Source organism: Elephas maximus, chromosome 7 (genome assembly GCF_024166365.1).
Source record: "Elephas maximus indicus isolate mEleMax1 chromosome 7, mEleMax1 primary haplotype, whole genome shotgun sequence".
Classification (NCBI taxonomy): domain Eukaryota; kingdom Metazoa; phylum Chordata; class Mammalia; order Proboscidea; family Elephantidae; genus Elephas; species Elephas maximus.
The window spans coordinates 71,693,528-71,706,783 of NC_064825.1; the positions used below are offsets into that span (position 1 = coordinate 71,693,528).

A 13,256-nucleotide genomic window follows, 5' to 3' on the forward strand; every position below is an offset into this window, starting at 1 on the left:
AAGCAACAGAAACCTCTTTTTATTACATTTCGCAGTAGAGTGGAAAAGAGTGCAAAAAATTGTCAATAGTAACTCCACTCCGGGGGATACACCCTTAAGAAGAAACACATGCACATGTGCATCATAAGACAGGTGCAAGAACGTTCATACCATCATTGTTTGTACTAGCAGGAAACTGGAAATAATCCAAATGCCCAGAGACAGAAAAATAGACAGGAGAATACACTTCTGTATGACACTCCGTGGAATATTATACAAAAGTAAAAGTGAACTAAAGCTACACACAGCAAAACCAATCTTAGAATACAATTGTGAGTATAAAAGCAAGTCAGAAAGTCATAATGTGATATCATTTTTATAAATTTAAAAAACAAGGCTAAATAATATATTATTTAGGGGCACAAAGAAAACTATTTTAAAACAAAAAAGGAAGATAATGACAAAGTTCTAGGAATAGTTACCTCTAGGTAGAAGACAAAGATTGGATATGTGAAGAAAACATAGGTAGATTCAGCAGTATTTGCAATATTGATTAAGTTGGGTAGTGAATTCACAGGTGTTTGTTTTATCATTTTACCTACTCTTTTATTTATATGGGGTGTGTGTGTAATTACATGGTAAACAAATGTTTAAGCTTACTGCTTCCTTTTATTTCTTTTTGTCATTCAATTTAACTTACATATTATATAAAGAGAAAAAATACAAATCCAAAAACTGTGTCCTATATCATGGGACCCTGGTGGTGCAGTGGTTAAGCATTTGGCTGCCAACCAAAAGGTCAGCAGTTCAAATCCTTCAGCCACTCCTTGGAAACCCTATAGGGTAGTTCTACTCTGTCCTATAGGGTCACTATTGACTCAATGGCAACAGGGTTTTGTTTCTGTTTTATCCCTTTAGTATCCCTGAAAAATTCCTGAAAAATTCAATCTAATGAATTTTCAGTGGAAAAAAATGGAATATGCTAATAATCCACTCAACCTCTACTGGTTTAAAATCATATAAGAATATGATTTATTTTATCAAAGCATCAGAAAACTGTATCTTCTTTCTAAACAATAAAATGCCTACAAAGTACCTTCTTGCTTCCCAGGTGAGTGAGAGGAAAACACGAACAGTTACCTGCATCTTTTTTCAACAGTCCTGGAGAAAGCGCTTTAAGAAAAGACTTTTTTAAATCTGAGGACATAGGACGGGCCCAAGAAACAGGAAATGTCCGTTCAAGGCAGAGACACACAAAATGAAGTTAAGAAAAGGATTCAACCAAATAGTATATTGCTGACACCAAATGGGAGTTGCAAAATAACAGCAAAATGAAAAAACCAAGATCTGTCCAGAATGTCTGGGGTTCACAGGATTTTGGAAGATTACATCTTTTTTGGAGTTATATAGAGGATGACTAGTTTCCAAAGAATGAGTATGTAAGTATATTGAACACCAAAATATGCTAAAATTATTTAACTTTTGATAATTCAAAAACCAGGAGCATTAGCTCCTCATTATCATCTCTGAATATCATTGCACAAAACTTTCAGAATATATGTTTATTTAAACTATCTGGTACTAGATAAGTATTTGCTATGAATATGATACAGAATCTTTAAAACAGGACACAAACACCATGGGGAGATAAAGGGTTATTTTAAAGAGAAGAAAAAATGAACTTAAATGAAGTTGCATCAGTATTGCTCTGAATAGCTGATTGCTTCTTCACCAAAAGGATGAGTGGTTTTGGAAAACTTCAGCATTTAAATGACTTGAAATTTCCAACTTACTTGAAATAATAATTCTGGGGGTTTTGTAATGAATACTTAATGTATTTCTTATACAAAAATCCAAAGTCCTTCCAATTTCTCCCAAGAATGAGAAACATAAAGGATTTTGATCTGGGATATTCTAACTGCTTCGCCAACATAACCTTCAATCCCAACAGTGGTAAAAATGTAATATCTGTAAATGTTGCCTTAAAAGATTATTTTGATGTTCTAGCGTGACATGAATGTTAAACCTTCTTTGCATGGGTGTTTAATAAATTTTTACTTTAACATGAATACATTGCTCTTAACTGGGTACTATCTAAAAACCTCATCCAAGGTTTACCAACCTCTCTCACTGACAACATCACAGTTCACATATTTCTCAGCAGGGAAGATTGGCTTCCAGTGGGGAAACTTTAGTATCAGCTTTTCCAAAAAGCCCAAAAGGAGAGTTAAACTGAACTGCTCTTCCAGAACACATGAACATCATTGCTGCCAAATGCTAAATCCCCTAACACCCAGAGACATTTCCTATGATTCTGTCTGTGGTACAAGATGAGATTCCTGTAATATTTATCTTAAAAACAATTTTTTTTCAAATAATAACACTAAAAACGGTAACAGTAGTTATAACAGCAATAGTAATAATAATTATAATGATAGAAGCTATGAGGAGTCCTGCTGGCTCAGTGGCTAAGTGCTCAGCTGCTAACCAAAAGATTGGTGCTTCAAATTCACTAACCGCTCCTTGGGAAAAAGACCTGGCAGTCTGCTTCCTTAAAGATTTACAGCCTTGGAAACACTACGGGGCAGTTCTACTCTGGCCTATAGGGTTGCTATGAGTTGGAATCAACTCAATGCCAACGGGTTTGGTTTTGTTTTTTTGGTTCGTTTTTATGTAGCATTTTGTATATATAAAATGTCAAACCTTTACAACAACCCCTCAAGATAGATATTATTCATCCAGTTTTACAGATGATGGAACTGAAGCACAAAATGATTAAATAATTTCTCCAGGGTCCTACAGCTAGGAAATAATGTTGGCCACACTTATTGAGTATTTACTTATTGGCAATGACCTAAACGCATTAACTGCATTAGCGAACTTGGGATCCTCATAATAATCTTATGAGGTTAGCACTGCATAGTGTCCACTTTTTGGTTGAGAAAACTGAGGCACAGAGTGGTTAAGTAATTTTCCCTATGTCATCCACCTGATAAGTGCTGAACTGAGATTCAAACCCAGGCAGTCTAGTTCTAGAGCCCACTTAGTAAGCTACTTTGCCTTTCTAAATATTAGAACTTAGATTCAAACCCAGATCTAGTTCACTTAAAAACAAATGACTTACAAAAATGAGTTTTCTCATTGTTTAAAACTACACTACATTCCTCCTTTAGTGCAGCAAACACTATCAGATAAGCGAAGACACCAACATATATGCTAGCTAAATATATTTCAATGCAAATATATGTAGAAGCCCAATGGATTGTGTAGAGACGTGAATAATGATGACAGTCCGTCAGATATACACAGAAGCACGTGCTCATTCTTGTGCTGAGAAACAGCTGCATAATCCACTGGAAAGCCTATCCTACTAGGAATCCAAAGCTCAAATGCTCCTGCCCTTTCTCTACATGAGAAGTAAAATGAATCCACATATTCTCACATTAGCATGATAGCTTGAAGCACACTATTCCACTGGATAAATGCTCTGATTTCTGATCAATGTATAATCTATGGACCTGTACCTAAACCCTGCATAGGTTACATAAAGTTTATGGCCTCTATAACAGCTCATTTATTCTAGTATTTCTACCTAACTACAATCTTTGTCGCTCCCTCCTGATCACAGTAATTATCACCTAAAGAATAGGTCTTTATAAAAGGAATGAGAGTCAGAAAGTTTTTACTCTGTCACAGAATTGAGGTTTTTATCACTGATGCTTTTCCCTGAAATCTCATATGACTCCAGAACCTGACCTACACCAGTTCACTGGGCCTAGGATCATATACTTAGTAGTATGATACAAAAGACACGATAGTGGCAGCAGCACTATTATTAAAGAGAGATTAAAACAGCTGTACATTATGCTGAAGCACTCACTCTTCCCTTTACAAACAGACGGTCCTGGATCACAAGCAGCACTTGACCATTTAAATCACGACAACAACCAGATTTAACCAGCTGGGCCATATTCTCCTAGGCAATGCCTGTTGACCTCCTCAGTCGCAGCTGCTCAAATGAAATTCTCATTAGACAACTTATTTTCAGAAGCCAAAGGACTCTCTGATTAAATATATGTATTTAGATATAGAAGTCCTTTTTAAAGTATTCATTTTCTGACAACTGTCGCTTATGTTAGAGCCCAGCTACACTGGCAACAGGATGGGTGATACAAGGATAACTAAAATTCATCATTTAATCACAGCTAAAGGATTTTTCTCTTGGAAGAATTTTAACCTCTATCTATTAAAGTCTTTCTGCATACCCTACTCATGAATACCAGGTAGATTCTGGTATTCATTCATTCTATCCATCTGTCTATGCATGTATGCATTTCTCTATGAACTAAATTAAGGTTAAATTTACTAGAAACATTCCTATTTTTCCACAAGCCTCACTTGCAGAGGGGCACTTCAGACAGAATATATCTGTTCATCAGTATTTTGATAATACAGTCAAATCACTGTCATGGGGAGCAGATTTCTAGGAGATACGGCAGATTAAACACTAGACAATAAATTGGTTAGTCAAAACATCTGCCTGTCAGGGAATAACCTTTCTATCACTATGTGGAAAGTTTTTATTTTGTTCTAAAATGGACCATAATAAACAAACTTTTTTATAGATCAGTTCCTATATATAGAGGGAAATGAGAGGGAAGGTATTTAGTCTGACAAAGAATCAAAACATTCTCCAGGGCAAGAATGACTGAGGAAAGTCATTTATTATGTCAATCACACAGCCTTGTCAATCAAGCTAATCATGAGGTATAGTCCTCAAACCAGGAAGCAGAAATGGGGGAGAGGTGGGGAATCCACTTGAAAGCTCTTATGTTCCATTTGATTGGCGGTGTCCCAAATAAGGAGATAGACCTGGAGCTTCAAAGGGTCAAAGGTAGGCAAGTAGTGGTGGAGTTGTTATACCTTTTTCAACCTAGAATATATTATAGACTCAGAAATGTATCCAAACCTTTTTAATGATCTTTTCTGGAATTATTTCTGTTCTCCCATTATACTACTCTGTTCTATTGCTCCAAACTGATAATTAAAATTAGAATTCAAACTCAGAATTACAAAATAGAAATCTTCATCGTATCCATCTCCAAAACATGTTCCTCCACTTCTCTTTTTTTTTTTTTTAATTAATTATATTAACACCCTCCTACTTACCCAAAGTTTAAAAGCTCTGAGCTACCTTTGAACCATTCTTCTCTCTTGGTCTCCACACTTAAATGTCAGGTCTTAACAATTTTATGTCTTAATATCTTTCCCATATGTACCTCCCATCCCTTCCTTTCTCATTTCTACTGCCTTAGTTCAGGCCCTCATTATCTCTAGCCTGAAACATTTTCCTTAATGTCTCTCCCTGCTCCCATCCATCCTACACAGTGCTGCCAGATTAACTTCCCTGAAGGAAAGCTCTAATCCACCACTTCATTGTGCTACAAAATAGTCAATGGTTCCTCCATTACCTTCAACATACAGTTCAAACTCCTAGAATTAAAGGGCCTCCATGATCTGAACACAACCACTGAAAAAGTCATATCCCATATGTATCGTCACATAAGTTAGAGCCTGACTGTTGGCTGTTTTAAAGCTCTCTGCCTGTTCCTTCTGCTTTAAATATCCTTCCCCTCAATTTTTGCCTATATAAATCCTTACATGCTCTAAGATTAGTTAAGACCCATTTCCTTAAAGAATTTTCCCAGGGGTTCCTAGACAGGAGCAATTTGTACCTTATAAACTCCAATAACATTTTGTCTATATAGCTAGCAGGGTACTTATCATACATTAGACATTGAATTAGAGCTCATTTTATATACATCTTATATCTATTATTGGAGCCCTGGTAGCACAATGTTTAAGAGCTCAGCTGCTAACCAAAATATTGGCAGTTCAAAGCCACCAGCTGCTCCTTGGAAACCCTATGGGGCAGTTCTACTCTGTCCTATAGAGTCACTATGAGTTGGAATCAACTCAATAGCAAGGGATTTTTGGGTTTTTTTTTTTTTAATATCTATTATTAAAAGTTAAAGACTATTGTTTTATTTATTATGGGTGCCACATATAATCTAGTATTAACCCTTAACCTAGGACCACACATCCAAGGGCCTATGGATAGAATTCAAGGGGTCTGTGAACTTGGATGGAAAAAAATTGATTAATCCATAACTGAATTTTTGTACTTCCTTAAATTACAAATACAGGAAACAAGCAACAGAGTCTTAGCCGTACCTATGACATTGTCGGCAATAGAATCACAATAGATATTTTTATATTACACTATGCTTGTTGCAGATATCTCAAAATATCTTTTATGGTTATCACTACCTCAAAATCATGATATCGTTAGGCCCCCACTATATTTTGTTATTTAATGCATTAGTAAAGTAGCACATTTGACCATATCACAAATTCTTGAAATTACTTAATATCTTAATATAATTCATTTTCTCTATAATTCCATGTATCTTACTTCATGCATTTAAAATCATTCTAAGAAAGGATGTGTAGGCTTCACCAGACTCCCATGACCAAAAAAAAAAAAAGTAAGAAGGTAAGAATCCCTGAGTTCAAATACAGTACCTTGCACATAATAAGAAAAACTTGTAGAAAAATAATCATGATACTATGCAAATTCTTAATTATGGCTATAAAAGATAAACTATGAACTACAGACTATTGTTCATAAAAATTCATGGAGTTTTGGCACTGGGAAGAAACCAATCCTCTGTCCTATCCTTTACAATAATAAAAAAAAAAAAACTCCCTATAAAAATGGCTATTGAGATTGCTGCACACCTTCAAGGACAATTTATTATCTTCAAAGAAACTTATTCCACACAAGGGCAGCGATAACTGTTAGTCGGTCTCGATATAAAGCATAAACTGGTTCCCTGTAACTTCTCACTGATCTGCATTCTACCCCGGGAGCTATATAGAATAAGTCGAATCAATCCTCCATGTTGACTTTAAAGACAACCATTATGTTATCCTTGATATTCTTTTCTCTTGCTTAATATTACTAATTCCTTTAACCTTTCCTCTTATTAAAAAATTTTGTGACTGTCATCATGCTAACTGTTCTTTTCTGAAAATATTCTATTGCATTTTAGTCCCTCTTAAAGTGTGATAATTTTGAACTCAACATAATATTTCAGATGCATTCTACTGAGCAAAGAGTTCGATAGGACTACCACCTCCTGCATGCTACATACAGTACTTCTATTAAAGCCGACTGACAAAGCCTTGGCAATCTTGGGGCCAATGCTTTCCCCATTGTGCTTTCTGTGAACTCTAGCTTTTTCTCCATCCATATTTAATTTCCATCCATATTTAATTTCCTTCAGTAATTACTTGTGCATCTCGGGGTTTTGGTTACAACTTCTGAGCTTAAAAGTCCAAACCAAAAAACCAAACCCATTGCCATCAAGTCAATTCCAACTCATAGCGGAAACCCTGGTGGCATAGTGGTTAAGTGCTATAGCTGTTAACCATGAGGCTGGCAGTTCAAATCTGCCAGGTGCTTCTTGGAAACTCAACAGGGCAGTTCTACTCTGTCCTACAGGGTCACTATGAGTCGAATTTAAAAGTAAGATCTATTAAATTGGATCTCAACAGGTTGGTTTTAAGTTCGTATTTTCAGTTTGTCAAAATGTTTTGAGTTTTCTCTCGTCTTCACTGTTCTTCCCAGACTTGTGGAATCTGTATATTTAATGAGCATGTTTCCTATCGCTTCAAATTTGTATTTAATATATACATTAATACACACTCAAAATGCATTAACTTCTGATGTCTAAAATACATGTACAGTAGAAAACAATCGAAGTTCTGTAAAACAGGTGATAAAAAAATTCTTTGCTACAGGATTTTTTTTTTATAGGAATACAGTAGTAAAGCACTCTTAAATGAGCAATCTCATCTTGCAAGAGCCTCTCCTGTATAAAATCAACTATAGCATATGATAATGAAGAGAGAAAATAGGGAACTAACTATTATTTGCAGAAGTAAAGTAACCACAGTTATTATTAGGAGCTGCCAAGTTAATTTCACCACAGAGTGACTCCAAGTGACAAAGCAGAACTGTCCCATAGGGTTTTCTAGGCTGTAATCTTTACGGGAGCGGAACAGTCAACCTTTTAGTTAATAGCCGAGCACTTAACTGTTGTGCCACCAAGGCTCCTAACTATTACTTGCAAATAAAACCCTAGCATTACTAGGGATTTAAAATTCCTTAGTAGTCCAGAAAAGAAAAAATTCATTACAAATCAATTTCTTCATTTTTACACTAAAGAGCCCTCTAAAGTATTTAGAAAACCACGTACTGCTATACTGAAACCATTTTTGTGTGTGTGTGTGTGAATCACAATTAAAAGTTACCTAACAATCTCAGTCAGAGAGCCTCAATTATTCTAGAACAGAGCCAAGAACCATGAAAACGAAGTCTCTGAGCAACCAGAAGGCTCATCACAAAGTCCATGCACTAAAGATCACATATGTTACCCATCAGAGAATCTCTCAGCAACTTGCTCAGAACAAATTTGTTCATATTTTATATATAGTACAGGATATCATAATCATCTAGTTTCATAATCTATAAATTCCCAGAAGGATCAAATTAGAAAGTGTTTATAGCAAAGCCAGAAGTAACAGCCTGCAATGTGATATTGATGGAGAAACACACATGCACACACACACATGCCACATGTACCTGTACTTTATATATATAAATATATTTATATTTTGGGGTGTGTATTTTTTTTTTTTAATGTGTATCAGACACAAGAACTCCAAAGTTTAGTAATTACAGGAAAATGATCATAAAGCTAAATAGTCCTGATCATCTCAAAGATCTTGGGGAGCATCATTTCATTATAGCCCAGTAAAATAATTTACATTTTTAATGTGATAATCATAACACCTCAAGTTTACACAGTTTTACAGTTCTTAAGAGGCTTTTATATTCTTTATTATAGTTGATCCTCAAAAAGTTGCAGTTGCCAAGTCAGGTGTTAGTATATACCAAATTTTAAACTTCATGGTTTAGAGAGGTTGAAAAACTTACTGCAGGTTTTAGATACGTATTAAAGTTTCTAGTCTACCACACTGTGACCCTGAGTCATCAAAAAGAAAAGTTTACATTTTGTATGATATAATCTGATTAGTAAAACAGGGAAGCAGACACTTCCACAAAAAATAATCTGAAACTTTAAAAATTTTGATCCCTTAAAAATAAAAGTGTTGCATGAAAAAATCCATGATATCAAGTCTCCATTCCCCTATAGTGCCAAAACCAAAAAACCAAACCCAGTGCCATCGAGTTCGTTCCAACTCATAGCAACCCTATAGGACAGAGTACAACTCCCCCATAGAGTTTCCAAGGAGCACCTAGTGGATTTCAACTGCCCACCCTTTGGTTAACAGCCGTAGCACTTAACCACTACGCCACCAGGGTTCCCATAGTGCCAAAGAGGTCTAAATTTAACTTACAATGCCAGTAATAAATCCAAGGTCTTATTACCCTACATTTTATGGCCTAAAATCTGTACATTAAGAAAAATGAAAAAACACAGTATAGCAGTCACTTAGACTTGATTTATTTAGTTTAAAAATATTACTGAAGAGTCTTCTTTCATCTCTGTTTTAGGACCTATGTGTACCTCAGCAGACTCTTGTGGAGAAAGTAGAGAAGGTAGCCGTGGGATCCTGCACTAGACCTCATGTGTCAAAGCACCACCCCTTGAACATGTAGCCTCAGAATATTACAAATCTTCAACTCTCAATTCCACATTTGAAGATAAAATATTTATAAAAATGAGAAAAATAAATCAAATTTATTTTTGTTTGTTTTTGCTTCTGAACACTTGATATTAGTATGAGGAAACACTGTCCACCAAAAGAAAGTAAGGGAGAATAAATGAAAAATAAAGTTGTAGTTGGGAAAATTCCCATAGTGCCTTTTTTCAGGGTAAAGCTTACAGTCGGTTTAAAATCTTGATCTGTTATCATAAGAACCAAACAAAATGCACCAAGTTTTAGAAAAACAGAGCTATCTGCTTAACACTTCTAGTGGATCACAATCTGCCATCGCTATGGTAACCTCTGAATAACTTTTTCCTAGCTAGTGCCAATTATGCACGTCTCTGGCCCTTGAAATCCCACTTTTTTTTTTTTTATTAAAAGGCCTGGAACCTTTAGGAGGAAAAAAGCCCAACGGTTAAGTCCACACATACCCTCTTGTTCAGTCCGAGTCATTTCCTCAAGCTTCTTCTGTTTCAGTGTGTCCACCACATCGGCAAGGCTCCCTTTGCGGCGTTCCGGGGTTCCAAAAGTAACACTGGTCATTATCTCGCGGTCCCGACTCCCTTCGTCAGGCTTATGTGGTGAGGTAGAGGTATTTCGGAACGAATATAGGGAACATAATTTATTATTCTCTGATTCCTAGGAAGACAAAATAAAATTAAAACCATTAGAATGTAAGTTTCCTTGCTTACAGTTCTAGAAAAATCCCAAATTCAGAATGAGAGTTTATGATGCCAAGAAGGAAAATAAAATATATTAACTATATCTGCTTAAACAATACTAAACACTGAAGAAACAATTATCAGAAATGGTACATTTAAATGGTTTAGTTTTTGGAATTATAAAACAGCCTCAGTGGTTTTAAAAAAAGAAAAAACAACTTTAAAACAGACACAAATGTCTTACTCATTTACACCCTTTATTTGAAATAATTTAGATTCGATGAATAATTATTAGGATTGGGAAAGTATTTCTTTGAATAGGGTACTTCTATTACCAACAATCTTCCCTTGGTCTAAGAAACATGTAGAATAACAAAAGTATTACCCTTTACACTTAGAACCAGTAGAAAAATTAGCTTCAGTCTCCAATGTTAACTGTTCATCAGAAAACGTATAAAATATTTAAATCAGTACTAGAAAGTTAGCCGGTCTGAATATTTTTATGTTCTGGGGTTAGGGGAGAATCTTTCTTCTTAATTTTTTCTGGCTATACATCTGTCTAAAGTTACAGGAGCCTCTTTCTATCCCTTACCACTGATACTTCAGCACATATTTACGTAATATTTTTTCACATGGCATTTACAAACTACAGATCTGTTACAGAAACATTTGCACAAAGGAGTTAACTAACTGGTATGAAGTCTAGATCCATCGGCTGAGGAGGAAAAAGCAAATCTTAGATTGAAAATGACAAACACCTGAAAGTTTACAGAAAGGACCTGTTTGTGTCTCTCTCTAAATCATAACTGAGGCTTGGAAGTAACAGATATATGATTACAGTGTTCTGCAGTCTTGCATTTATCTTTTCTGTCTGTGCATAAGTATTCTCTTGTCCTATCTAAAAAAAAAAAAAAAATGTGAAGAAAAGCATCTACTGTTTTGTGATTCTCATCAGAAGCTTAAAAATCCTAACTGCTTCTACATCCCTCTTCTTCACCACAAAGAAGCCCAGCAAGCTTCAAGAGCTAAAGAGAAAAAAGCATGAGGCAAATAATACAGAGCTAATATTAATAACTGATGGGAATGGAGGTGAAAAGGAAAATAGAGTCTAGAGAAACACCTTTTCAAATATATCAAATGAGATAGTAACTGTACTCAATAAATGTTAGGTATTTAGGTATTATTGTCATTGTATATAATGTAGGAATGAAACTTATTTTCAGGGTTTCTGGGAGCATATAGTGAGAGAACATTTGTAAATCAACTAGGCACAGTGTTGACTTCATAGAAGTGGTGGTTAATAGACGGTGGGTACTATTATACTGAGGGAAGGAAAAGATCTAGGAATGGGGGCAAGGAAGTTTTTCTTCCCTCTAGACCTGAGGAACTGTGAGGTAAAAAATGTTGATCTGAGTCTTGAACAAAATTAATTATTATAAACTTACTAAATTTACTAATAACCATTGAATTGAATATATTAAATGGGTAAATTATGTGATGTATGTATTATATCTCAATAAAGTTGATAAAAAATATTGTGAGACAAATCTTAATCTTTTCTGAATTCTCATGGTTACTGTCTGTGGTTCAGGGTGACAGCGACCATATTTTTATGACTAAAAATCAAGAAGTCATAGCTGGCATCTAAAAGAAGGAGTTACTCTGCATTGTCCTACAGAGTTATTATAAACATTAAATAAGATAAAAAAAAAAAATTCCTAGGGAAAGGAAAAAATCTAGGAAGAAGATAAGGAGGAGCTTTCTTCCCTGCCCTGTCCGATTTATTTTAGCCTTTTTAGTTTATTTCAGTACAAATGTATTGAGCGTCTGCTCTGTGCTCTGCATTGTGCTAGCAATGAGAATGCAGAAAAGATTAACGACTCCATTAAGAGGTAAAATGACTTTGGCAAACATATCTGAGTGTTAGTTTGCTGAAAGTAAAGAATGAACTGACCATTCCAGGGAGTTATGATTATGATGGAGCCCTAGTGGTTAGGAGATCGGCTGCTATCCAAAAGGTCGGCAGCTCGAATCCACCAGCCACTCCTCGGAAACCCTTTGGGGCAGTTCTACTCTGTCCTATCATGTACAGCTTATGAGACATAATTAGACCACGTTCCCTGATTTTTTTATTCATGGGAATATGGTTACTGTCAGCCTGTATCACAGACAATAACCATGGGTTCCTGTTGCAAAGATGACCCACACTGTCCTCAGCCTTATAATCTGTGCAAAGTGGTTTAACACTACCAAGCAGAACAAAGGCTGAAAATCATGATTTCTCCAAGGAAGTCTCAAAAACTACTTGCAATATATAACCAAAGCACCAATTTAAGTAGAGAATAGAACCATAAATGACTTAAGTTGTATAAATCACCTATACCATCCTTGGGAACACTGGAAAAAGGCAAAAGTTACCATTTATGGCCCTCAAATTTTTTACCTTCTAAAACTTAAAAAAAAATGGCTGTTAATGAAATGAGGTCTATAGGCAATTCATCCCATTTAGATAGATAGGTAGATAGGTAGACAGCTAGACAAATAGACAGATAGACAGACGGAGACAGACAGATAGATAGATAGACAGGTAGCTGCTGTTATGTCTACTGTGCCTCATGACGACATTATGTACAACAGAATGAAATGCCTGATCCTGCATCAGCCTTATGATCACTGGCATATTCAAGTCCATCATTGCACCTATTGTGCCAATCCTTCTCATCGAGGCTCTTCCTGACCCTCACTGGCCCTCTGCCTCACCAAATGTGATATCCTCTTCCAGTGATTGATCCCTCCTGATGACATATCCAAAGC

General features: G+C 35.6%; 1 protein-coding gene across 26 annotated transcripts in view; it reads right to left on the reverse strand.

Moving 5' to 3' along the window:
• SOX6 (SRY-box transcription factor 6) overlaps positions 1–13,256 on the reverse strand; it is a 657,692-nt gene that overhangs the window by 323,166 nt on the left and 321,270 nt on the right. For all 26 annotated transcript variants that reach the window (XM_049890540.1, XM_049890534.1, XM_049890527.1 and 23 more), the window contains one exon: positions 10,212–10,419. In XM_049890540.1, coding sequence (XP_049746497.1) covers positions 10,212–10,419 — 208 coding nt within the window. The remainder of the gene's footprint in view (positions 1–10,211; positions 10,420–13,256) is intronic.